The sequence below is a fragment of the Chlorocebus sabaeus genome, chromosome 13 (assembly GCF_047675955.1).
Source record: "Chlorocebus sabaeus isolate Y175 chromosome 13, mChlSab1.0.hap1, whole genome shotgun sequence".
Classification (NCBI taxonomy): Eukaryota; Metazoa; Chordata; class Mammalia; order Primates; family Cercopithecidae; genus Chlorocebus; species Chlorocebus sabaeus.
The window spans coordinates 18870076-18896643 of record NC_132916.1 but is presented as its reverse complement, the minus strand read 5'-3'; the positions used below and the strand labels follow the sequence as shown (position 1 = coordinate 18896643).

The following is a 26568-nucleotide window of genomic DNA, read 5'->3' as shown; positions in this document are numbered from 1 at the left end:
CAAAACCACAGTGACATACCATCTCACGCCAGTTAGAATGGTGAACAACTGATGCTGGAGAGGTTGTGGAGAAATGGGAACGCTTTCACACTGTTGGTGGGAGTGTAAATTAGTTCAACCATTGTGGAAGACAGTGTGACGATTCCTCAAGGATCTAGAACCAGACATACCATTTGATCCAGCAATCCCATTACTGGGTATATACCCAAAGGATTATAAATCATTCTACTAAAAAGACACATGCACATGGTATGTTTATTACAGCATTGTTCACAATAGCAAAGACTTGGAAACAACCCAAATACCCATCAATGGTAGACTGGATAACGAAAATGTGGCACATAAATACCATGGAATACTATGTAGCCATAAAAAGGATGAGTTCATGTCCTTTGCAGGGACATGGATGAAGCTGGAAACTATCATTCTCAGCAAACTAACACAGGAACAGAAAACTACACACCACATGTTCTCACTCATAAGTGGAAGTTGAATAATGAGAACACATGGACACAGGGAGGGGTATATCACACACCTGGGACCGTAGGGGGGTTGAGGGCTAGGGGAGTGATAGCATTAGGAGAAATACCTAATGTAGATGACGGGTTGATGGGTACAGCAAACCACCATGGTACATGTATACACCTATGTAACAAACCTGCACGTTCTGCACAGGTATCCAAGAACTTAAAGTATAATTTAAAAAAAAAAAAAAGAAAGAAAACAAACCAGTGTAAGAGTAGGGAAAGTAATAGACTCGTTTAGAATGGTGTGAGAAAGCCAGACAGGGCATGAGAAAGCCAGACAGCTGTAGTAGCACCTGGAACTTGGGGAGCAAGGGAAGGAGGGTGGGCAGGTGAGGGTGAAGGTGCAGGCGGTCGTGCTGGGCTTTCCAGGTCACGGAAGGACTTGAGCTTTACTCTTGTTGTGGTGAGAAGCTGCTGAGGGCTTTGAGTTTGGGGAGTGAAAAGATCTCTACTATAATAGGGAGAGTTTGGGATCTGTAACTTAACCCCAGGAGCCAGTAAAGCTCCCTGGAGGAAATGCAGTTTAAGCTGAGAATGGGAGGATAAACAGGAATTTTTCAGGGGAGAGGAAGGGTGTTCTAGGCATAGGGAACAGCATGCTGGAATGCCTCTGCTGGATCATAGGGGCAAAATGGGAGTGCAGGAGTAGGAGTGGGCTTTCTGAGAAAGATACTTATTTTAGTTTTGCATGCATTGAGTTTGAGGGTTCTTTGGTTTCTTCATGTGGAGGTGCAGAGTGGGTATTTAGCACATAGGTCTGAAGTCCAGGGGAGGGGTGTGGGATAGGAGTTGGGTGTGGCAGAGATTCCACAAAGGGCAAATGTCATCTGAGAATGGCAGAGGGCTGAAGATAGAGCCCTGAGGAACACTGGCTTTTAGGATCCTGCTGGGGAAAGATAATACTGCAAAGGGAACGGAAATGGAGTGGTTGCCAGACATAGAAGCTAGTGTCTAACTAGATGTCATGAGATGTGGGGAAGGTGTTACGTCATCTAAGAATGCGAAGTCGAACCCCTGTGAACTGTAATACTTAAGATAAGTTGTATAAATTGTGTGGAACTAGAGCTTGGTTTTCCAGGAGAGATGAAATGTGTGAAGGTGACAGGAAGCAATGAATATGTGGGCAAGTGTAGTGTGAGCAGTTTCTCAGAGATGAATTCGGTAACATGTTGCTTAGGGAGCTACAAAGAGACCAGTGCTAGCTGGTGCAAGGAATTCAAGAATTTGGACTTAAGTCTGTATAATGTTGATTTTTTTAAAAAACTTGAGTCTCCGGGTTTATCTGTCCCAGAATACAGGCAGAAGTTTGAGAGTTTTATGTGTGTTTTCTGGAAAAGATAGTTTCCGTGTTTTTGTTACATTCTCAAACAGGTTTATGATCCAAAGAAAAGGCAGTGGTCACACATACATGAAATGACAAGGTATTCAAGGAGAACGTTGTACTTTATGACAATTCTTTGGGCAGTGGCTTGCAGGATGAGTTTGAGGAATGACTGGAGTCAAGAGAGTAATTCTAGTAATTCAGATGTGGAGTATTATTGGTCTCTCAGACACAAATGAAAAAACAAGGAATTCAAAGAAGGGTAGGCAGAGTGCTTTGAAGAAATACTTGATGAAATTTGGTAATGAGTTAGATGTAGGAAGTGTATTTAGCAAATATTTATTAAGGACTGTATTAATCTGTTTTCCTGCTGCTAATAAAGACGTACCCAAGACTGGGTAAATTATAAAGAAAAAGAGATTTAATGGACTCACAGTTCCACGTGGCTGGGGAGCCCTCACAATCATGGCATAAAGCAAAGGAGGAGCAAAGTCACGTCTTACATGGTGGCAGGCAAGAGAGTGTGTGCAAGAGAACTGCTCTTTATAAAACCATCTGATCTCATGAGAGTTATTCACTATCATGAGAATAGCACAGAAAAAACCTGCCACCATGATTTAGTTACCTCCCACTAGGTCCCCCCAGGACATGTGGGAATTATGGAAGCTACAATTCAAGATAAGATTTAAGTGGGGACACAGCCAAACCATATCAATAATCTACTGTGTATGGTTAAAATTGGGAGCAAATGAGACATGATTCTTGCCTTCTTGGAGTTTACTGTTTACTGGAGGAACATACATTTGTCAATAATCACCCAAATACAGGATTGGAAATTGTAGTATGTGCCATGAAAAACAAGTATAGGGAATTTTGAGTATACATAGCTTTGGGGACTTGATTTGGTGAGGGAGCCTTATGAAGTTATCGCACTCGAACTGAATTAAACCACGTTTCTAGGGAGTGGACATCTATCTGTTGGTTCTTTAAATTTAGCTTTACAAAAATATTTCCTTTAAAAACCAAGGCTTCCTGAATTTTTAAACTGCTTGGCTAATCAGGGGAATAATGCTTTTGGATAGCTGGTATCATTATTTGTGGTTGGAAAAACAACAGTGTTTGATTACATTGAGCTTTAAACTTTTCCTTTGATTAATGAAAATTTTATTGGCCAATAGTTTTTATTATGCTCTGTTTCTACTTGGTCCAAGAGAGTCTATTCTCTGGACCCAATATGAATACCTTCAGACATCCCTTTTTTTTTTTTTTTTTCACCCAGGCTGGAGTGCAGTGGCACGATCGAGGCTCACTGCAACCTCCGCCTCCTGAGTCCAAGCAATTCTCTGCCTCAGCCTCTGGAGTAGCTGGGATTACAGGCGCCTGCCACCATGCCTGGCTTATTTTTGTATTTTTACCAGAGACAGGGCTTCACCATCTCAGCCAGGCTGGTCTTGAACTCCTGACCTCATGATTCACCTGCTTCGGCCTCCCAAAGTGCTGGGATTACAGACATGAGCCACTACGCCTAGCCCAGACATCCCTCTTAATTATGTTGAATATGTAATATCAGTGGTGCTTTCATTTAAAAATATTTAGTAGTCAATTGAGGTAATGAAAACAGAACTAGATCAAGGCAGTTAAGCTTCCTATTTCCATAGATGCAGTGGTATTGTGTCTTTTTTATATGATCTGTTATGCTTCTGGGCATCCTTTTTTCTGCTATTCTTTGTTCCTTAGCTACACATGGTGCTTTATGGTTATAATGCATTGTCATAGATGCATTCATTTCTCATTTGAGCTTTAGCCCCACTTCTTTCCAGAGAATCTTTACAGGCATCTGTTAGGTTGAAGGACATCTAATGTCTTAATGTGTAGCTTGGTAAACCAGTCAGCTTCCTATCTGAGTCTTAAGAGAAAGTGCCCAAGATGAGAAATGGTACAGGTTTGGTGACAAGTCAATGAGAAAAAGATAAGAATTTTACAAGGAAGGAGGTAGCTTAGTGATTTTGCTAAAGAAGTAGATAAACTTTCACTTATAATAAAGGGGTAAGGCTCAGTTAGGGTTTGTGAAGTCTCCCTTCAGGAAGGCAGACCCTGAAAGATTTTGAGTCTTTTAAAGAAGGAAAATAAGAGTCTTTTAAAGAAATTTTTAAAATTTATTTTATGTATTTTTTAGAGACAGACTCTCACTCTGTCTCCCAGGCTGGAATGCAGTGGTGCATTCATAGCTCACTGCAGCCTTGAATGCCTGGGGTCAAGCGGTCCTTCTGTCCCAGCCTCCTGAGTAGCTGGGACTGCAGGCATGAGCCAATGTGCCCAGCAAGAGACATTAATTTTGATTCTATGATAATACAGAAAAACAAAGAGCCTTTGAGGCTGAGGGAACAGAAGAAGGATGGACTTAGTCATGGTATAGGCACTTTCTACTAAAGAGCTGTGAGGCTAAAAATGCCAGGTCTATGACAGGTGCAGTGGGCCAAGGCCAGGTAGAGAGCAGCAGGAAGAGATGAGGTGGGGACCTGTACCTAGGCCTATCTGCTGGGACTGATCTAGCCATAGGTACTCAGAGAAGCCCAGGTTGGTGGCTGACCCACTCTTATGGCCAGGTTTGAGCCCAGACATGGACACCTCCCAGTCTGTTCCTTCCTGCTGTCCATGGTTGGGCTGTGTTAGTCTATATTCTGAAGACACAGCTCTCTGTCTAGAGGAAGTTATGTTACCTTGGTCTGATGGATACTCAATGTGAATATTATTTCAGCGTGCTACAGGGTCTTGGAGCCCAGAGGAAGATCGCACTTGCCTTTTAGCTTGATCTAGTTTATATATTTTTTTTTTTTTTTAAATAACATTTTGAGAGTCTTTATGGAGTAAGTCTGGGCCAAAATGATAATTGACAACGTTATTTACATGGATTTCTAAGTTGGCTAAAAAAGTTGCTTTATGGGTAGTCAATGCAGCCCATGTGGTTTCCCCATCTTCTTTAGATGCCTTCTATTTCCGTGCCCAAAGTCTGCAGTTGATTTTCAGTAAGCTGGGGGTCATCTTAGAGATAAAATGTAGATGAATGGCATTTTGCTGACAGCATACATCTTTACTATTTCTGAGGAAAATGGGCTCTCGCTATTAAATCTTTTGCCAATATTTATGAAAATAATATTTACATATTCTACCTACATTGTGAAAACTATAAATTTATTGATTCAGTCATTGATTAATTTATTTGATACCAATATTGTTGAGTCCCTATTCCAAGTGAGGCACTATGCTCTAAGCATATGGCATTTTAAAGATGAATAAGACACAAGGAACTTTGCAGGTAGTAATGGAAATGAGAATTAATCAATTGAAGATTAATATAGTAAGTAGCAGAAGAGAAGTAAAAAAATTCTTCTAGAGAGTTCAGAACAGGGATGTTAGTTCAAGTTTATGCGGATTAGGAGTGGCTGGTAAAAGAGGCATTCAGACAAAAGGTGGCATAAAAATGCAGTATTCCCCTCACACTCATAAGGATGGCTACGAAATTAGAACAAGAAGAGAGTAAGTATTGGAGAGGATATAGAGCAAATAGAAACCTTATGCCTTGTTGATGAGAATGTAAAATGGTGCAGCCACTGTGGGAACACTGGTGGTTCCTCAAAAAATCAAAATAGAATTATCATTTGATCCAGTAAGTCTACTTCTGGATATATATCTAAAAGAATTAAAAATCTGGGTCTTGAAGAAATATTTTTATACCCATAGTTATAACAACATTATTCACAATAGCGAAAAAGTAGAAACAATCCAGATGTCTATAGATGGATGAATGGATAAACAGTCTGTGTAGTATATACAGACAATGGCATATTAGTCACTTCATGGACTTTCAGGACATTATCCTAATTGAAATATGCCAGACACAAAAAGCAAAAGTAGGGTTCTACTTAATGAGGTATCTAGAATTGCCAAATTCACAGAGAACAAAAGTAGAAGGAGACAGGGGAAGGAGAAAATGGAGAATTACTGTTTAATGGGTATGGAGTTTCAGTTTTGTGAAATGAAAGTGTCCTGAAGATTGGTTGCACGATGATGTAAGTATATCTAACACGATTGAATTGATGAACACTTAGACGTGGTTATGATGGTAAATTTTGTGTTATATATATCTTACCACAATTTAAAAAATATTGCATTTTATTATGTAGGGCTGAGTGGGAAGATACTTGACACATTGGAACTTCTGGCCATGCGTATACTGTTGACTCACTCATTCCTTCATTCATTCAACAAACGTATTGAATGCTTGCTATGTGCTGGGCACTGAGCTAGATACAACAATTAACAAGGCTTATAAGACATTGAATCTGTCAGTTTCATACTTGCTAAATATCTACTCCCACCCCCAAAGGCACTAAGCTTCTACAGTTAGATATTCATAGCTGCTTCCTACTGACTTGAATCATGCATAAGTTATTAGTAAACAAACAGTAAAAAGATTTGAGGCTGATGAGGGTGGGTTCGACAGCATGATGGTGAAATGGAAAGAGATGGGTAACAGAATATGAACTAGAATTGAAAACTGTGAGCCAGTGCTCTCTAAAGAACATTAAAAAATAAAGAATTCCTATTTGAGGCTGCCAACCTCAGAACTAAGTTATTTAGAACGGAAAAAAATTGGCAAAGTCAGACGTACTCAGCCCAAGGAGCCAATATTTTGTGAATATTATGGCAAATGTAGTTTGAGAACCACTACCACAAAATTGTGAACCATAATAATGAGGAGAAGGCAGGGGGAGGTTATACTATTTGGGCTAAAAGGAAAGATAGGACTTGTGAAGAGAGGACCAGTGAAAGTCAGTGTGGTCTGGGTATTTGGGTGGGGAATGGTAGCAGGAAGCTTGAGCTTCCTTTGCCAAGAGACCCTGGAAGGGCTATCATCAATTGACTTTAGCTCATCTTAGGATTTTCATGTTTTTGAAAATTTTCACAGGAACCTCCACTCCATCTATACTTTCAATGTCTGCTTACCTTTCTTTCTTATACAACTTTGAACACTGTCTCCATTCATTTAAATATATTGTGGAGTGCCAACTACATACCAGGCACTGTGCTAGGCTCTTATCCCACCTTTATTTGATTGCACATGCCTGCCAAGTCCTGGGCCAATATAACATCTACTCCTATGCCTAGTCAGGTGAGAGATGCAAACTCATCTTCCTCTAGTTTCCTAACCTCCTTCCTTCCAGTCTTCTTCAAGTTGTCTTCATTGAGGCAGTTTCTTTTACCTGTGTTTTTAATCCCAATTGCTCTAGTTTCCTTCTTGGCTCTATTCTTTTATCTTCTTCTTTGTGCTTTCAACCATTCCCTTTCTCCTGGCCCATGCCCTTCAGTCTACACAAGGCCTTCTCAAGTCTCTTCATTCTAAACAATTCATTTTCTTGGGTCTTATATTCTTCAGCTGCCACCCTATCTGTATCTTTCCTATTCTCCAAGTTCTCAAAGGAATGCCTTCCCTCATTTTCATCTCCTTACATTCCATCTGCTGGAGTCTGGCTTGTGCCTGTACCTGTCTAAGGAAACTCCTTGCTAAGAGTCTGCTTTGTCAGGTCTGAATTCACTTAACCAGTCTTTGCTTTGTTGGACTTCTCTGCCCTATTTGCCATCCTTGATCATCCTCTCCGTAAAGTTTTCTACTTTCTTGAAGCATTTTACTTCCTTATTTTCTTGGTTTTCCTAGAATCTCCTTACTGTTCATTTTCAGCTTCCTTTCTGTGTTCTTCTGATTGTCTCTCTTTCTACATTTTTTTTAGCTTTCTACTTCCTTAAAACATTTTACTTCCTTATTTTCTTGGTTTTCCTAGAATTTTCTTACCGTTCATTTTCAGTTTCCTTTCTGTGTTCCTCTGATTGTCTCTCTTTCTACATTTTTTTTTTTTCTGTGTTCCTCTCATTGTCACGCAGGCTGAAGTTGGCATGATCGATCATAGCCTACTGCAGCCTCGACATCCTGGGCTCAAGTGATCCTCCCACCTCAGCCTTCCAAGTACCTAGGATTACAGTCGCACATCACCATTCTCAGCTAATTTTTTTAAAAAGCATTTTTATAGAGATGGAGTCTTGCTATATCGTGCAGGCTGGGCTCAAACTCCAGGCCTTAAGCAATTCTCCTGCTTTGGCCTCCCAAAGTGCTGGGATTCCAGGCATGAACCACCATGCTCAGTCTCTACATGTTCCTAAAGAGGAGTTTTGAATATTGAAGAACCATATTTTCAAATTACAGATTCAAGTTATAAAAACTGATATCCAGGGTTATGTGGCAATGACATAAAAATTTGAATTGTTTTTTTTTGACACGTGTTCCGTGTTGTTCATCAGTTCACCTGAGTTCCAAATGTCCCAGCCGTTTTATGCTTTGTCTCTGTTTCCGAAAGACCCTGAGTGTGGTCTAGAGTTGGAATGAGCACTGGTCCCTAATGGTTCTGAAATAATTGTAAATTCCTGCAAAAACATTAAGTCTATTAGAGACCAGCTAATTTCATTTTGTCATTTTTCTAGGTAACATATTCTGGTGCAGGTAGTATGTTTTTAAAGCAAGTTTGCAATAAACAATTTCCCCTCAAGGTTAATATAATAGGCAACACCTTTTGTTGCAACAGACGGCAAGAGGTAATGAAAGATTAGCTTACATTATGATTCATTATTTCAAAATGTCAGGATAAAGTGGATCTGCTGCATCTCCCAGAGAGTGCATGTTTTGCTTTTCTAATGTTAATGGATTTACTGTTTTTTTCCCCCCCAGGCCAAATTCAGATAATCGACGCCAGGGTGGCAGAGAGAGATTGGCCAGTACCAATGACAAGGGAAGTATGGCTATGGAATCTGCCAAGGAGACTCGCTACTGTGCAGTGTGCAATGACTATGCTTCAGGCTACCATTATGGAGTCTGGTCCTGTGAGGGCTGCAAGGCCTTCTTCAAGAGAAGTATTCAAGGTAATAGTGTGTTGAAAACGACTTCTATTTTTGATCCTATGAGCAGATCCTAAGAGCCAAAGCGACTGAGGAAGGAAGACATAGAGTCAGTCATTTGTACAAAACACGAATCCCTAGTAGGTCCACTACTATCTTTGGTGGAAACATGGAGAAGAGACAGGATCTCAGGAGAAGGAGTTGACACATGCCAGGGCAGCTGAGGCTGTGTAATTCTGCTTCCTTCTTTTGGCAAAACTCAAACAGTCTTGAGCAGCTCTACAGAGGAATTCCACTAGCTGGATCTCTGAGGAAAAAAGAAATGTCTGTGCCCTGATTGGGGAATGCCAGATGGACATTCATGTTTTGTAGGCAACCTGGCCTGTATGATCTGGTATATGCTGTTAGTTGTCCATGCATAATTATCTCTCTACTCTGGCCTTGTCCAGGCAAATATTCTGTTTTGTTCTAGTTTGGCTTGTTCTCCCCTTCCTCTCTTCCATCTCTTTCTTGTCTCAGTGGATGACAGGACGTTTTGCTATGAGCTGACTCAGTGCCTGGTGTCCTGTAATGGAGGAGATATCATCTTTACCAAACAGTTATTAAGTGTCTACCTCTAGCATTTCATTTTCCTGCCTGCCTCCATCCTTTTCTTGTCTATAGTTTACCAATTGTAGCTAATATACTGTCAGCTATACATTATTTCTCCTCCAGAAGTGTCTGTATTATTGCATTATAATAGGATACCCTGGGGAAACACTACTCATTTTTACTGCCTAAAATACCTATGCTAAATATCTTTTATCTGACAGGAACAGATATCTGACAACAACTTAGGCTAACCGAATTCATTTTTTATCTTAAGTGTGGGCCATTTTTCTCTCTTCTTATTCTTTACCTTTTCAGCTTAAGTGAAGGTTAGTATATAAACACTAAGAATATTTCTGATGGAGTTTTCATGTGATTCCTTCTATAAAAACCCAGATTTAAGTAACTTGTTGAAAACCAGAGTCTGCTAAGTTAATAAGCATTGATCGAAGAAGTTATTGTCATGGACTTTCTGTGATAGCTCTTTCCTGCCCTGATATGGGATGAAAGCTGGGGGATGGTACATAATATTTATTTTTCCTTCCATTGCCAGTGGGACTTTTTTTTTTTTAAAAGCTGTTCATATCTTAATCGAGTAGCATGTGAGGTCAACATGGTCTATTTTAAAAGCATTTTCTTCGACACAGTGCTTTTAACATCTTTTAGAACTCTGCTGTAAGACATATGAACTTTTTTGTTGGTATTTTTATAAAATTAATGACATTCTCAATAGTAATCTTTGTGTGTGTGTATATATATGAATTCTAAATGTAAGTTAATATATTTATTACTATTTTTCTAAACATAAATAAATAAATATGTATATATGCACACTATTTACTTCTATTAGATGATGCTATTTTAATTCAGAAAAAATGACATTTATATTTTGATTTAGGTTAGTATAAGCCCTTAGAGGTCTTTTGACAACTCTCTTAGTTTGTGGTTTTACGGTTTATTTGATTTTATATAATCTAAACTACCATTGTTTTTACCAAGCATTTAATTTGGCAGTGAAAGAGCATCTGACAGAGGTATGGTTAGTAGGTAGGTCTAACTGCACAATTGGATGGATTGATCTGAGACTGTTTCCTCATCAGTAAAAATGATTTGGAGCAGTGGTGGGCAAAGTTTTTCTGTAAAGAGTCAGATAATAACTATTTTAGGCTTTACAAGGGCCATACAGTCTCTGTTGCAGCTACTTAACTGGATTATAGCCTGTAAGGGAACCTGTAAACACATGGAAGTGATTACATGCTAATAAAACTTTAGTTATCAAAATAGGTAACAGACTAGCCCTGGCCCATGGCTAGTCCCTGATTTTAATGTTTATTTTTCTGATCTAAATACCTTTATTTATGGAAGAGAATAGGGGATTTTTAAATCTAAAGTTTTGATTATTCACATTTTACTGAGAACTTACTCTATACCTGATTAGATGTTCTGAGAGAAATAAAAAAACATGTAAGACATAATCCATAATCCCACAAAATTTAGAATTTATTTAGGAAATTTATTTGGGGAAGTAAATGTACTTGTTCTCATGATACAATCAGAAAGTACGTCAGTACTGATAAAGTCCTACCTGTATGACAAAGATAAGGAAAACAATAGAGGAATGTAAGAAATGAAAATATCAGTTATAAATTAAAATTATTAAGATTGAAAGTGGAAATGATCTTCCTCCGAGAAACAATGGCAATACTCTCACAATTTTTTTGCATCGTTTTTATTCAGCATTTAAGATAAAATTATATAAATTCCCATAAATTTAGTATTTTCTCTAAACGTTAAAACAGAAAAAACAGAAGGAAAATATATTTATAAAAATCAATGAATATAATGTGAGATATTTCATTGGTATGACATTATCTCAAGTTCAAATATTTTGAAATATTTCTGCTTACTCTTTCATAGTTAAAAACAAATATCTCAGCCGGCTTGGTGGCTCAGGCTTGTAATCCCAGCACTTTGGGAGCCTGCAGTGAGCAGATCACAAGGTCGAGAGATCAAGACCATCCTGGCCAACATGGTGAAATCCCATCTCTACTAAAAATACAAAAATTAGCTGAGTGTGGTGGTGCACACCTGTTGTCCCAGCTACTTGGGAGGCTGAGGCAGGATAATTGCTTGAACCTGGGAGGCGGAGGTTGCAGTGAGCCGAGATCGTACCACTGCACTCCAGTCTGGTGACAGAGTGAGACTCCATCTCAAAAAACAAACAAAACAACAACAACAACAAACTCTCATCTTTGTCTTGTATACGCAGACCAGCTAGTAGAATTTTACTGAAACTTTAGCATATAAAAATGCAATTCCCACTTGGTTTCAGAAACTTCTTATGTCATAGTGTGAAGTCACTTATCTTAGGTTTTTAAAATGGAATGAATGTTGAGTTCAAAGTTCTGGAAGAAGTCTAAAAAGAAGGTAGACTTATTAACTTTTAGATATAGGGAGGAAGCTTAAAACTATTCAGTTCTTCATTCATTCATTTATTCATTGACTAGCATTACTAGCAAAGCCCTGTCAAGACACTGGAAATGCAATGATAGAAAAACCTGGTCCCTACCCTCATAAAACTGGTGAGGTAAAGGGGGATACAGACTAATAAACCAGCAATTAGATGATGGTGCCAAGATAGAGGTGGAGGCAACGTCTTATAGGATCCAAACTCCACTCAGTCCTGGTGGTTGTTGAGTCTGGCTCTCAGAGGTTTCCTGATTAAATCTGGAGGGTGAGTCAAGGGAGCATGGTGAAGAAGGAGGGAATGCATGTTCAGCCATGTGAATGAGTCCATGAGTGAAGACCCGGAGGAAAGACAGAGCATGGGGAATTCTTAGCATAAAAATTAACATCATTAATGTACTGTTAAACAAAGACATTTCTGGGCCATAGATGTAATCCTAGACTGTGTAAAAACCAAGTAATTGATTTCCGTTATACTTTAAAAGCATTTCCATGTATTTGATTTGTTTGTGTGTATAAAAGGGAAATATCAGAGCAAGTTTAAGGGTTTCTAGTTCTGCTTTCTCATCATAGTCTTGATAACTTGGATCTAAAAAGTTTTTGCTGAAATTGTCTGTGACTCTTTATATATCACACTGCCCCTCAAACACATTTAAGGATGGTGAAGGGTCTGACACGTAGGTGGGAAGTTCTGAAGATGCTGCAGCTCTCCCTGTTTTCCTTGTTACTTAAGAAGAGAGCTAGAAATGAGTGTACATCAGATTATTCTCGTGTTCTAAGTGTTTTGGTTGAAGAGGTAAAGTGTTTGGCTTGAAAGCATACAAATTTTCATCCACTACTTAGTGTACAAACTTGATTACTTAAGAGATTGAGTAATGGCCTCCAGTGAAACGCATTCTTTTTAAAAAGCAAAGTGAAGGATGCTATTTAAGTCAGAAGCGGTGAAATTGGATATTTTATGAATTTATTAATCATTGCAGGCAGAGAAGTAGTGTTCCTTAAGATGTGCTTTAGACAGAGTCTCTGGGATGAGTTATATAAGCAGATCTGGTTGTAGCTTCAGCAGCCAGATACTACCTTTGAGTATTATTTCAAGGAAAAAGGACTCCACTGAGCTTGCTGCTTCTCTTTCATTATTATTTCAGAAGGTTGTGTGGCACAGAGGGGGCTCAGGCCTGCCTATATACCACTAGCTATGTTGTCATTTTATATTATTTTTATAAGGTGCCAACAGAAGCTGCTCATCGGATCAGACAGACGTGGCCCAGGCGGGTGTTGACTTACAGATGATCTTTGGCCAGTAAGACATGGTATCAGGGTAGAGTCTGGTTATGGGTCAGTGCAGCGGGGACCTTAAGTCCTACAAGTATAACTGAGAGCCTGATCCACCAGGCCTTAGAAAGCTTCAGGGTGAGACAGTCCAGCACCCTGGATAGCTCCTTTAACAGCTGCGGCCGGTAAGCAGGCACTTATTTGCTAAAGAACTCGCCCATTTGGCTGGCTTCATCTACTTTGTAGAGCTCTGTTAAAAGAGATCTTAGTTCTTTTGGGCTTGGGGACTCACTCTTGTTCACTCAAAGTAGATTAGTTCTTACATTTATTTTCACATTTGTGTCTGGTCACCTTCTGGCTTGATGTGTGCCCCTATGTCTGGAAAAGGTTAGAGAATGGGGTAGAAGTGGAGGCTGCCCTTCCATCACGTAGCTGTTTTATCTTTTCAGAGATACAGTTGGGATCCTAACCCTTTGGCCTCTGTATTTCCACACTTGCTCTTCTACAATTCAGTTTCCATACAACATCAGGGGAGATATCTTAGATATATTAATCAGATCCTATGGTCTGGAGTTTACAGCTCTTAGTGTGAATCTTACTCTCAAGAGAAAACTTTTCCTTCTGCAGCTGGAAACGTTTGACACCTTCTCACTCCTGTTCCTTCTCCCCTGTTCACTGTACTCCAGGCACACTGGCTTTTCTTTTCTTTCTTTTTTTTTTTCTTTGCTTGGAATACCCAGATCTTTACTAGGCTGGTTTCTTGTCATTCAGACTCTGCCTAAAGTCACTTTCTCCGAGAGGCCTTCTCCAATTACCCTTCCATGGGTAATACTACTCTTACTTCTCTTTACGGCTCTCAAAATCTTTTGAAGTTTTCCTATTGATTCATTTGTTTGATTATTGTCTGTCTGCATTAGGTACCACGCAAACTTGGATGTAAACTCAGTGACAACTGATTGCTGGTCAGAATTGTTTGTTGCTATAGTGTCAGTGCTTTTAGTCATGTTGGGCACATCCCTGCTAAATAGTAGAATATGGCAAAGGGTCAAAATCATGATAGATGGCCAGGCGTGGTGGCTCATGCCTGTAATCCCAACACTTTGGGAGGCCGAGCTGGGTGGATTACGAGGTCAGGAATTCAAGAGCAGCCTGACCAACATGGTGAAACCCTGTCTCTACTAAAACTACAAAAACTAGACAGGTGTGATGGTGTGCACCTGTAATCCCAGCCACTCAGGAGGCTGAGGCAGGAGAATTGCTTGAACCCAGGAGGCAGAGATTACAGTGAGCCGAGATTGCGCTACTGTACTCCAGCCTGGGCGACAGAGTGAGACTTGACTTCATCTCAAAAGTAATAATAATAATAATAATAATTAATAATAATAATAATAGATAAAAACTGCTGGAGACTCTCAGAGAAGGAAGAAATGTCAGTGGGTTAGGCTGGTAAGAGAAGTGTTAATGCAAGTGGTACATCTGATATAAGCATGCAAATAAATAGTAGTTTGGAAGAGAATTCCAGAAATGTGAAATAGTATTGAGAAATTGAGTAAGCCAGCCTTGAGAGAACACATGACTTGTTGTCCTCTCCTTCTGTTTCGCTCTTCAGCCCTCTAAAGTGGGCATTTTCCAGGTTCCTGTCTTCAATCAAGCTGAGATCCTTCTTTTTCCACCTTCATCCTTCTTTTTCCACCTTGTTTCCTAGGGAATCATATATACACACACACACACATATGTGTCTGATACAGGCTGAATTGTGTCTCCCAGAAAGATATGTGGAAGTCCTAACCCTCAGTACCTCAGAATGTGACCCTATTTGGAAATAACGTCATTGCAGGTGTAATTAATTAAGATGAAGTTATACTGTGGTGTAACCTAGAGTATACTTCCAGTATATACTTCAGTATATGGGCCCTTAATCTAATGTGACTGATATCCTTAGAATAATAAGAAAATTTGGACACAGACACGGAGAAGAGAATGTCATATGATGACAGAGAGAGAGATAGGAGAGAGAGGAGAGAGAGAGAGAGAGAGAGAAGAGAGAGAGAGCAGGAGGGAGAGAGAGAGAGGAGAGAGAAGAGAAACACTAAAGATTGCTTGTGCCTAGGAAACTAATATAATAACATAATATTTGGGGCCTAAAGTGTTACAGCTGCACCAATATCTCCCAAACCTTGATCCTGACTCCTGCCCCAGCCTGATTTCTCAGTGACTCCCCTGTATTTCCCTTTGCCACCAGCCCCTCCTTCTGCCTGCTGTATGTGTCAGTTCCCTCGCCACTCCCTCCGGCATCCATACTTCAAACCAGGGAGTTAGTTATTTCCATCGTTTCTTATTGCAGCCTCTACCTCTGACATTTCCAGAGCTCTTGCATAGCTCTGTTGAGTCTATCTCTTAAATGCATTTTCATCCACTTACCATTGCTGAGTTAGCTGCATTACCTTTCACCAGGATGCTTGCAATAATTTATTGTTTCCATTTGCCTTCTCCTTCATCTAAGCCGTTTGTTTATTTCTTTTTTCTTCTTGCGAGACATTCCGCACATTGCCACTCTATTAGTGGTCATAAAGCAAATCACTGATCATGTCAATACTCGGTACAAGATCGTTTAATGACCTCCATAGCCCATGGAATGATCCTTAAACAAGCGTTCAAGGACTGCCACAATCTTGTTCTAGCCTATTTTTCTAGTCATTTTAAAGTCACTGTTTCTACTTCTGAAATAGGCACTCCAGACACACTGAATTACTTGTTCTTCTACAAATATGAGGATTCCATTTCTTTGCTGGGAATTTCTTTCCAGATTTACCTGTGAAAATTCTTCTAATCCTAATCAAAAGCGACTGCTGTTAAACCTCTGAAGATAATGCAGAAGTTCTCTCTCTCCTGGGACCTCAGTATTACTTTATTTCATTATATTGCATATATTTGATTGTCCATGTTTGGTCCCATACTGACTCTAAACTCCTTAAAGGTAAGGGCCCAATATTCTCAGAGTCACTCAATAAATAAATAAAAGACTAAATGGAAATTAGGATCAGTTTGTGTGCTTTAGCAACATGAAAACATTATACTTTTTCAACATGGGAGAGGAATGATGAAAGAGTCTTTAATGCAGATTAATCTGGCAGAGACATATAGAAGGGACCAGAGAAGGGAGGGAATCAAAGCGTGAAGATCAATTTGGCTGATATTCAACTAGTTTAGATGTACTAAAAATCTGGACTTTTTGGTATTTGTGAAATGGAAAAGGGAATAGAATAAAGGATATTATAATGAAAGGGTATACATTGCTTGAAGATGATTAAATATGGGTTATCCAGGAGAGAAAGGAGTTAAAGAGGTTCAGACATAGACTGAATGAACTGAGAAATGAATGACTTGGACACAAAGAGGAAGACCAGTCATCGGGGAGTAGGATAAGTTCAATTCTAGACATGCTGCGTTTGAGACGATAGCTGGATGTCCAGATGGAATTATCCAGCAGCCACAGAAACAGAATCAGCTCTCTGCAGATATTCCAGGGTTGGGGATTTGAATTAATTTCCTCAATTAATTTTAAAGAAACTTGATGAAAAGAATGGTCTGAATACTTCTTGAAGGTTGCACGTTATTAATAATGGAGAAGTAACTAAACCCTTCCTCTTGATTTTCATAATAATATAAGCATTCCCTGAATCTTACCAAACCTTGTAGGAAACACTCTTATTATAAAAAGTGTATGTGCAAGGCCCTTTCTAAACAGGAAAATCATAAGTTAGTCCTACAGTGCCAAATGCTGCTCTCTGGGAGCCTACAATTTAGAAAGAACATGCTGCTACCAGCACATTAAGCTGTACAAATAGTAAACTGCAGAAACAAATATAAGCATTTCTATGATGTCCAAACAAGAACCAAGTGGGTGTTTTTTTGTTTTTGTTTTTGTTGTTTTTGGTTTTGCTTTTTGTTTTTGTTTTTTTTTTTGCAGATTATTTATACTGTGGGAGTTCATAGCCTCCTTTTCTGACCCAGAGCTTGCTTAATCCTTCCCTTATTTCTACTTACATTTTTTACTCTCCATCACGTGTTAACATACATATTGTGCAACAGAAATGACTATGGAGGCTGAGGGCAGCATAGGTTTAGTGTGTACACATATGAACTCTCATGTAATTTTCAAGTGAAAGCCTTTGCAATGAAACTTTTTAAAAGAAAGGCATGGCCGGGCGCGGTGGCTCACGCCTGTAATCCCGGCACTTTGGGAGGCCGAGGCAGGCAGATCACGAGGTCAAGAGACTGAGACCATCCTGGCCAACATGATGAAACCCTGTCTCTATTAAAAATACAAAAATTAGCTAGGCGTGGTGGTGCACACCTGTAGTCCCAGCTACTCAGGAGGCGGAGGCGGGAGAATCGCTTGAACCTGGGAGGTGGAGGGTGTAGTGAGCCGAGATTGCACCAGTGCACTCCAGCCTGGCAACAGAGCGAGACTTGCCTCAAAAAAAAAAAAAAAAAAAAAAAAAAAAAAAGAGAGAGAGAGCGGGAAGGAAGGAAGGAAGGAAGGAAAGAAAGAAAGGCATTAACTCCAGGTATTGGTAAATTGGCTTGGTGTTTGGCTCCTATTTCTCATCAGAGAAATAGAAAGACACACCATGAAAGTCAAGGCCTGAAAACCTCATTGCATGTAAGAATGACATCCCCATTACCAGTGTTAAGTGCTTGTTAGTGGTTAATGCGATGCTGCGAAACTTAGATGTGTTTGTGCACACATGCACGCATGCATTTGAAGAAGAGCTCAGAAGAGTTAAATCATGGCCTTTCAACCTGTGAAATGATGGTAGTTCTTCTTTTTTTCCTTTGCCTTTGGCCAAAGTAATCTTTATCTTGGAGATAATTAAGACAAAAATGCCTCAGACAAATAAAATCAGTATAGAACCCCTATTTCTTGGCAGCTTTTGTGGACACAGCTGAAGCTTTCAGAGGTCTTGAAAAACCATGGCAACAAATGCCTTTGAAGGGTAAGCAAAGGTTCCAAATGTTTTTAATCGCTGGTGTTTTTTATGCTACCACTTCAAGCATTCTTCATTTTTTGTTCATCTGATTGAAATTAAATTTCCAATTTCCCTACTAAGTGGTTCTGTCCTGGTCATGCCATTGACTATTTCCATTAAAGTAGTAGAGTTTGTGCCCACATATGGTTGTTAAGCTCATCAACAGTTCCATTAGAAAGCTTCGTTTATCAGTGGCAATAATTTCCCATAAAAATTATAGATAGGTTTTAATGGGCACATTTTCAAAAGGCATCAACTAGTCCTCAAAATTATGTGCTGACACTGTTCTTACAATGGTGGTTCGTGGCCTAATTCCACCAAACTTCTCTCTTCTCCGTAGAGAACTGCTGTCAGTAGCTTTATATCCTTTTAAAGAGAATGGCCTGTATCTCTGATACTCATTGAGAGAAATGAGTATTTTAGACATAGGTTGCTAATGATAAGCTATATACTATACTATTTCAGAACTGTATAGGTTATCTTGTAACCTGCTTGCCTGGCTCTTTGGCTGAAAAATAACAACATGTAAGGAAAATCTATTTCATAAATCTGTCATTTGCTTTGTAAAACTTGTTCTGGCTACTCTGTTAATTTTCCATTCATGTGTGGGTTAGAGAGCAGATTTGATTTTTTTTTTTTAAGTGAAAGATATGCCTTACTTGAGAAAAGAATATAGTGGGGAAAGCACTCCTATTATTTTCCTCATGTTTCTATTTTCCTTTAGCGGAAATAAAAAGACATTTCAGTTTTTCAGTTGCTAAGAAATGAAGGAACAAAAGAAAAAACAGCTTAATTATTAAATTACAATTTATTTCTGTAATAAGCACTTGTTCTCTCTGTTTTCCTTGAGAAAGAGTATGTGGATTTTCAATTTTATCCAAATAAGCGTCATCTTTCTCTGATGAGTGTGGCAATTTCAAAATCATGTATTAGGAAGTACAGAGTGAATAAGGAGAGAATTTCTAAATTATCACCCAACCGTGGGTGGCTAGATTATGTTCATAAATAAGAACTTTTGTATTAAGTGCAATGATTGAAAAGAATGGCTGCATCACTTTAGGGCATTTCATTAAGTGCTGTGCACAATATTTTTTCTTATACATCATAAAAGATAAATTATAGTTCATAAAATAATATAAATTCCTAATTATTTTATGCTTTTGACACCTCAGAGTTACTAATAAGGGATTTCATTTTAAAATGATATTTATTTATTTATTTAGAAACGTAGTCTTGCTCTATTGCCCAGGTTAGAGTGCAGTGGTATGATCTTGGCTCATTGCAATCTCTGCCTCCCAGGTTCAAGCACTTCTGCCTCAGCCTCCAGAGTAGCTGGGACCACAGGCATGGGCCACCACACCCGACTAATTTTTGTATTTTTAGTGGAGATGAGGTTTCACCGTGTTGGCCACACTAGTCTTGCACTCCTGACTTCAAATGGTCCTCCCGCCTCGGCCTCCCAAAGTGCTGGGATTACAGGCATGAGCCACTGTGCCTGGCTTGTTTTAAAATAATTTAAAAGTATATTTTGCCACCACCATTAACCAGTTAAGCCATGATGGTATATTATAATCACCATGGAGATGGTTTTTCTCTTTATTTTATTTTGTTTGTTTTCTGATTGCTAGCATGCTGATTACTCTTCCTATTCTACAAGTGCCTGCAGGCCAGCTCCATTTTTGTCCTCTTCACTTCATTTTTCATTTCTCCCCGTTTCACTCTTCATAGCATATTTGTACTCTGTACATATCTAGAGACCTCCCTTTGAAGTTGGTCACATTCTCTTCCCTAGAGAGGGTTAACTTGTTGAGCTCAGAGACTTACATTTAAAATAAAATGTAGCAGATATGTGTTGAATGACTATTTTATTTTAGCTCTAGGAGAAATGCCAAGATATATCATCCATAGACCCTGAAATCCAACTAAGGGTTCTGCTCATACACAAGGTGAAAGGTTGTGATAATGCACATTAAACCATAGAAGAGTTAAATTCAGCACTACAAGTGATGCCTCAAAGCAGCATAATGGGACAAAGGGGTATTTCAGAAAAAAATGGAGTGAGTTCAGAGGCAAGAGACGACAGAATGCTCTAGATTAAGCACAAAGACTTTAGGGAGGAGGTAGTTTAAACAGATACCTTTCCACAGAACCATGAAGAGGGTTCTACTTAACTGTAAGTGGCCTGTGATTTGTCGTTAGTCATTGCGTGCCCAGTTCTGCATGTGTAATAACTGTGTATTTTTATGGCAAATCGCAATTACTTTTGCACCAACCTAATAGAATAGTGTGGGTTTAAAAAAACTATTTGTAATATATTCAAACATATTTCTTATATGTATCTGTTTCATCATCATTAGCAGTAAATCTGTTTTGTATCCAGAGATTGAATAATATTTTGTTTCTAGGATGTGGGTAACGTACTATTTTAACTTACTTTTAAAGTTTGACATGGGAGTGATATTAATAAAATCTAAAGATGCTCCTAAAGAGCAGCAATAGATAATGTAGCTATTATAGAGGTAAGTGTATTTGATTTTTTTATTATGATATGAAGGAAAACAACTAGTCCCAAGCTACGATTTATTTAGGTAGGCTTAGCTTATATGCCATAATTTTTATGTTTCCAACTTTCTTGATTTTCTTCCTCTGGCTTTACTTCTATGAGATATTTATGAAAGGATGTTTTTAAAAATGCTTAGAGACTTTTGCTTCTAAGAGTTGACATAAACTTTTCCACGACATGAACAGTTAGTAGATAATAAACTTAGATACACTCTTGAATTTAAAAAATTGTGGCAGTAAAACTGATCTCAGAGAAGGAAGAAAATTCTTTGGCCAGCTTTTATCAATTATATACAGCATGTTTGAAAGATTTCAGTTCCTCTCTCCTTCTTTCTCCCTATATAATATTCTTAAGGTTGGTACTATTGATGCACTTGGTGTAAACACATGAGATAATAGCACAATATGAATCTAGGTCCCAGCAATGGGCTTCTTTCACTCTGCCACCTGTTCTGACTACATTTCTCCTGACTTTCTGTAAATCCTGGGGAGGAGCTGGAAGAGCAAGGTGTGTGCTAGCATAACTTTGAGGATGAAGTACCCTTCTATTTTTCTGATTTTGTTCCCATATCTCCTTACTGAACATGTAAGGGCATCAGTGTCAGACTTCCTGATTGAAGATATATTTGGCCCTACTCTGAAGGGCTCTGAGTAACATTGATCACTTATAAAGTGCTTTTTTGGTGGCTACTTTGTTTCTGAATATAAGGCAGGATAAAAGTTTGATTCAAGAGTTTCTTGTAAACACTTTGTGTGTGTGTGTTCATATATAGCTGCGCACGTACATAAGTCTGTACGTAAGTACAGTCCACCGCCCATGTTTGTGGGTTCGATACCCATGGATTCAACCGACTGCGAATCAAAAATATTTGAAAAAAATGGATGGTAGTGTCTGTAATGAACATATACAGAGTTTTTCCTTGTCGTTATTCCCTAAGCAATAGAACAACTATTTACATAGAATTGACATTGTATTAGGTATTATTAGTAACCTAGACATGTTTTAAACTATATGGGAGGGTGTGCATAGGTTATATGCAAATATTATGCCATTTTATATAAGTGGCATCTATGGATTTTGGTATCTGGGGAGTCTTGGAACAAATCCCCCACAGATCCTGAGGGGCCATTGTATATATATTCATACACACACACACACACACACACACACACACCCCAATGTGTATGTACTTTTTTTCTTTTTTTTAATTTGAGACCAAGTCTCGCTCTGTCGCCCAGGCTGGAGTGCAGTGGCATAACCTTGGCTCACCACCATGTCCGCCTCTGGGTTCAAGTGATTCTCCTGCTTCAGCCTCCCAAGTAGCTGGGATTACAGGCTCCTGCCACCATGCCTGGCTAATTTTTGTAGTTTTAGTAGAGGCAGGGTTTCACCGTGTTGGCCAGACTAGTCTCGAACTCGTGACCTCAAGTGATCTGCCCACCTGGGTCTCCCAAACTGCTGGGATTACAGATGTAAGCCACCACACCCAGTTGCAATGTGTATAGACTTTTGAAATATGTATTACAAAATATTGGCAGTGACTATCTCTGAATGATAGGATTATGGATAAATTTTGTTCTTTTTGCATATCTGTATTTTTATTTTTCCATAGTAAACATCTTTTACTTATGTAATAAAAACTTTATTTTAAAAATCCATGCTGAAATTGATTAATCGTATACTAACATTTGTTTTACTCTTCCCTCAGTACAGAAAGATTATTCTGTATTTACCAAATCTTTACACTTTATTTGCAAATTATTTTTACTGTCTGTGTATAAGAGATCGTATTTGCACTGAAGTTCAGCTTTCACTCATTACCCATGAGCCCAAGTGAAATTGTGTCAGGTGGATATTAGGTAGCTGAGGCGAGTACAATATTATTCCTCTAGGTTGTTGAGAAATCATAGCAGAGGAAAGCCTGTGTTGATAATAGAGCACCACCAGGAACCTAGGTCTTTACAGCTGCTGGCCTCACCGGCAAGGGTAAAATATTTCAGTCATGCAGCCAGTGATTATTAACCGTAGCTATATATTCCAGAGAGGAATAGCTAGCCTTCTTGGGTTGTGATTGATCATTGATTGCCGTTGCACATATATTGGCCATGAAGTCTACACACATGTGAAGAGCATGCTACACACATAGACTAGATACACTGACTCGTCAGCCTGGAAACAGTGCCTGACCCTCACTTTCATTGTTTCAGTGTGTCCTGACCCACTACCCTACCTCTGGATCCTTTCCTGTTTTTTTTTTTTTTTTTTTTTTTTTTTGTGAATTAAAATAGTACTTTCCATTGCTTCATTTTTTTTTTCCCCTAAGGAGTTTAGCTTTGTTTAATTAGAAACAAGACCACAATCGTTACTGGTCTGGTGCAATCTTGTTTAGGACTCCTCTTTTGCTTAAAACTATAACTGGATTAGGGATCACTGTGATTTAGAGTGCGCAGTATGAAGTTATTTAAATACTTAATAGTATAGTTGAAATGAAAAGTGTAGAAATTAAAGACGGAATCATATGCTAAGAAATAACAGAGGAGACCGATTTACTTCTGTAAGGTTTAGTAGAGGCTGTTCCCTTCTTTATAAGTGGCGTTGTTTCAGTTACCAGTTAAGTGGGGTGAACTGTTATAAAAAGGCTATGGGTAAGGTTACAGTAGTGTTCTTCTAAGAAAAACTACAGGAGTAGTCACTGTGCAGCTATCTGCTTTGTACCTGCCACTATGGCAGTAGATATGGAAGGGTCAGAAAAATAGGCCTTCGTGTTCTTTAACTTTTCCTTTTTCCTTTCTTTCACCTATTTTTTTCAGCTTTCATGTCTTATATGCAAGACAGCATGCCTATTCTTTACCTTCAATGTATTTTTGAATTTTTAATCCAGAACATATTTTGTCACAATTTGTAAAATGTAGCTGATAAAAATGGTTATTACATGAGGGCTTGCTTTACAAATTATAGATCACATTTTTATACAAATTATTATATCACAATACAAAAATAGTTATGATTTGTCTGTTTAGTCTTAGAAAAATTATTTTACGTATTAGTTAGGGCTTTTAGTTTTGAGTGAGCAACATCCGATTCAAACTAGCTTTGGGTAGAGGTGGGGGTAAAAGAAAAGGAGTGGATTTCAGTGAAAGGTTTACTTGGGTATGTTGGCTAACTGCAAACATGGTGGGGTGCAACCAGACCTCAGTGATCACAGACCCAGGGACTCAGACCCTGTGAGGACCTTAGCCTTACCGCCACTCTTCTCCATGTGTCAGCTTCGCGTTCTCTGTCTGCAGATATGCATTTTCCCTAAGGTGGGAAGCAGAGTTGGCAACAGCTGCCAGGATTTACTTTCTGTGACGTTCTTCCAGTTAGCAAATATTAGGGAAGGACTCTGCTTGGCCCAGCTTTGGGACACACCTCCGGACCAGTGAGTTGTTCTCAGGAGGCAGTAACAGGTGCAGAGGTGATCCCTGGGGCTCACCCTGTGAAATCATTGTGAGCCAATCACTACCTCCCTCCCTATCATTGATGTCTACTATGTTTCATGTCTCTGAACTTCCGTTTCCTCAATTGTGAATGGCACCCTGGTTCCTACCTTGCTGGATTGATGTAGTGATTAGAGTTCATGCCTAACCTACAGTAGGTGCTCTGTAAAGAGTCACTGGCATCATTACCTCCTGTTGGCTCTATCCCATTCCCTGTAGATATCTTTCTGCTCTGAGACTAAGCAGAGAGAATAATTTCACATTTAATTATTGTGCTTCTAAATCCACTCTTACCTCTTCTTTTTTTACTTTTTATTCTTTTAATTATTTAAAAAATAAAATTGTATATATTTAAGGTGTACAAGATGTTTTGATATACATATATGTAGTGAAATGATTACTGCAATCAAGCTAATTAACCTATCAATCTCCTCACATACTTATCATTTTTGGGGGCATGGAGTGAGAGCACCTGAAATCTCTTTTAGCAAATTTCCAGTGTATAACACAGTATCATTAAACATAGTCATCATGTTGTACATTGGATTTCTAGACTTGTTCGTGCTACATAACTGCAAGTCTGTACCCTTTCACCAATATCTCTCCATTTTCTCCACTATTCCATGCCTGAAATTGTGTGATACAGATATATAGTGTGTGTGATATATATATAGTATGATATATACACATATAAATTGTGTGATATATATGTATGTATATATACACACACATACACACATGTACATATGTATATACATGCACACATACACAAGGGGGTATTATTCAGCTTTGAAAAAGGAGATCCTGCCGTTTGCAACAACATGGATGAACCTGGATGACATTATATTAAGTGAAACAAGCTGGACACAAAATAAACATGTCCCTTACTTCTTAGACACAAATTTCTTTCTCATAGCCAGCACCTGATAATAGGGCCATGTGCTTTGTATGATTTGCAATTGACTGTATAAATGTAGCATAGCCGGTTATATGCTGTGTTACCATTTCTGCTATAAAAATCGAAAGAAGAGATCAGAACATTTAAAAACTTCCCTGTGGATTTCTACCTCTTACCTAAGCTTTGTTCTTTTTTTGTTTTTAAACCTTATGAATACCAAGCTTTAGATAGCAGAGGTCCTGTATCCTTGGGATCAAATATATAGTTTCTGAGCTGTAGGGAGATTTAGAAAATTCCTTGAATGAATTTTCTATATTATTTTTGATTACCACATTGCCCATTTTTGTGTTTTTCACTGACCTTCCCTGACTTAAAATATACTTTAAAAAATAACAAAGGTGGTGTTTAATTTGCACAGTATGGAATTAAAGGTAAACAACTTTAAGTTAAATTTGGTTGGATGTATCAATTATTAAAATATCCTTTCTCTTATGGCTGCGTAGGTCTGCATCGTCCGTTCAACGTGCCATGTCTCTTTCCATGAGAACAGTCCCAAGGACGAACCCTGCTTCCAAACAAGCCGAGCATTTTGTAGTAAATTTTAAAAAGCTAAATTTCATAATAACCTTTATAATTGCTACTTCAAAATGGAGTTTGGAATGGCACCAAATTATTAATCAGTAGAAGGAGAATAGATTGCAAAAAGGTAATTATATCAAATTGAACACTTCTTGAAATATATTCTGTTAAATAAAATAGAGTTCCTCTTCCCTGTTCTCATTTGTAAGCAATGAGGACAATTCAGGTAACATGAATCGTGAATCAGAGTACTTTTCTGTTCTGCAGATTGGCTTAATCGTTTTGGGCTCACTTCAAACTGTAGATGAGCATTGTCCTTTAACTTCCTGGGCAGCAGAGGCAACCACGTTCACGATAAAGCCCAGAAGTGAGTTGTTCATCTGGGCTAGAGTCTCAGGAAGAGGCCTATTATGACTTTCCCACATTCCTGGACAGTTTAGACTGTAATTCCTGGTTGTTTAAAAAGGTGTTTGAATGTATTTTGTTCAGAGGCTTGAGTAAATGACTGTTATTCTTACATTTTTTTTTTTTTTTGCCTGCTTTTTCCAGCATTAGAATAGTTTTCAGCCATGACAATTAGCCTTATGCTGACTGGAGTGGATTTTTTGCATAAGACCAACTGTTTTGCATGATTTACAATGGACTGCATAAATGTAGCCTAACAAGTTATACGATGTGAAGAAAATTACTTAAGGGTAAAAATGGATTGTTTACTGAGAAAATGATGTTATTATAAACTGGTTTGAGAGTATTGTGGTTTAGATGCTGTCCTTACGAATTTGAGCTCTGTTGGTTTGGAGATTTAGTATCTAATAATAATGGTTAATGTCTAATGAATACTTGCCCTGCTCCGGACTCTATGGTACGTGTCCTGGATGCATCATCTTATTTAATCCT

The 26568-nt window shown here is 38.6% G+C and overlaps 1 protein-coding gene across 15 annotated transcripts in view; it reads left to right on the top strand.

The window, feature by feature from the left end:
* ESR1 (estrogen receptor 1) overlaps positions 1-26568 on the top strand; it is a 458483-nt gene that overhangs the window by 140907 nt on the left and 291008 nt on the right. For 8 of the 15 annotated variants that reach the window (XM_038000576.2, XM_008007598.3, XM_073022347.1 and 5 more), the window contains one exon: positions 8627-8817. In XM_038000576.2, the coding sequence (XP_037856504.1) occupies positions 8627-8817 (191 nt within the window). Of the gene's footprint in view, positions 1-8626; positions 8824-26568 lie in introns of all 15 variants that reach the window. The other 7 variants (XM_073022349.1, XM_073022340.1, XM_073022341.1 and 4 more) reach the window with 1 other exon arrangement.